The following is a 1,314-nucleotide window of genomic DNA, read 5'->3' on the forward strand; positions in this document are numbered from 1 at the left end:
TTCCCAATGGGCGTCTGAAGACGAAGTTGATGAGTCTTCCTCTTCGTCTGAAGAGATACCTTCTCGAAGAAAGGTTGCCCTCTCCTTAACAATCCAAACATCCATCTCATATACAATTCAAATCCAATTCTCTCCCTGATCATCGTCTTTGGTCTTTGGTCTTTGGTCTTTGGTCTTTGGTCTGAAGATATATAAGGTTATGATATGGATTTATGTACTGAGATCCAAGGAGCTAAAGATGACTCTAAGGCAATGATCATGGCTCCCCAAGCACTTGCCCAAGACAGAGAACCAGAGCAATCGATACAGGTAAGCTTTCATTCCAATCCTCTTCGCTCTGTTCCAGCTCGTTCGTACATAGTCTCCTCTGCCCCTCCTCTTCTGACGAAGCTTCTCTTGGAGTTGCGAGCTTTCGCAATGTCCTTATGGATGCGTTGGCTACGATGCAGCAGAACTTACAAGATGTGTCTTCCAAGATACAAAATCTTGAAAGAGGATCTGCAACAACAACTGAAGCCAATGCTGCCTTGGCTGCTGCTCAAAAGAGCACTGATAAAAACCTACTGCAAAACACGTATGAAGTAAAGCTTCTTCACACTCAGTATAGGAGAATGCAAGAGAATATGCACAAACAAAATGTTGAGATTCATGATTAAACCAAGTCCTTCAGTCTTGAGCTTCACAATGAGACAAGGTTTTTGATTGAATCTCTAAATCTTCAAGTACTAAAGGTTGCCAAATCTATGAGGAATGTAGAAGCCGAACGTTTAGAAAAAGTAGAGGTTGTCTCTAGGTGTTTCCAGGCCGAAGAAGATGCTCAAGTTGTAGCTTCCAAAGCTAGAGCCCTTGATTATGCCAATCCTGATAATGTTAAAAAGGGGAAAGGTAGAAATCGAGGGAGAACAAGTGCTCGTGGCACTCGTTCCAAGAGGAAGCCTGCTCAAGGAAGTCGAGGTAGCTATCAATCTGATCGAGGTGGTCATGGAAATGGTCGTGGAGGCGATAGAGGTGGTGGCGGTGGTGGTCGAGGAGGAGGTCGACTGTAACACATAATTTTTGGGGAGACAGGTCCTCAAGACGTAATTCCAAGAATGAAAAGAGAAGAATCTTAAACTTGTTTCTATCTTATGTACTTTGTGTATGATTATAAATAGATTGGTTGGTTTTTGAGATTGTACCCTTAATTCATTTTTTTAACTTAGTTTTAACATCATCAAAAATGAGGAAATTGTTGAATTAAGTTAAATAAGGAAAATAGTATATTAATTAAGAAATAAATAATTAATTAACTTAAGAGAATAAGAACGACGTAAT

General features: G+C 40.3%; 1 protein-coding gene across 1 annotated transcript; it reads left to right on the forward strand.

Annotated features, from left to right (window-relative positions):
* Positions 1-204: 204 nt before the first annotated feature.
* On the forward strand, positions 205-1,046 carry LOC124943612 (keratin, type I cytoskeletal 9-like). Its single transcript, XM_047484097.1, has 3 exons — positions 205-309; positions 450-638; positions 732-1,046. Exons 1-3 carry the CDS (start codon positions 205-207, stop codon positions 1,044-1,046), a joined length of 609 nt encoding a protein of 202 aa, XP_047340053.1.
* The last annotated feature ends 268 nt before the right edge of the window (positions 1,047-1,314 follow it).

The sequence above is a fragment of the Impatiens glandulifera genome, chromosome 1 (genome assembly GCF_907164915.1).
Source record: "Impatiens glandulifera chromosome 1, dImpGla2.1, whole genome shotgun sequence".
NCBI lineage: Eukaryota > Viridiplantae > Streptophyta > Magnoliopsida > Ericales > Balsaminaceae > Impatiens > Impatiens glandulifera.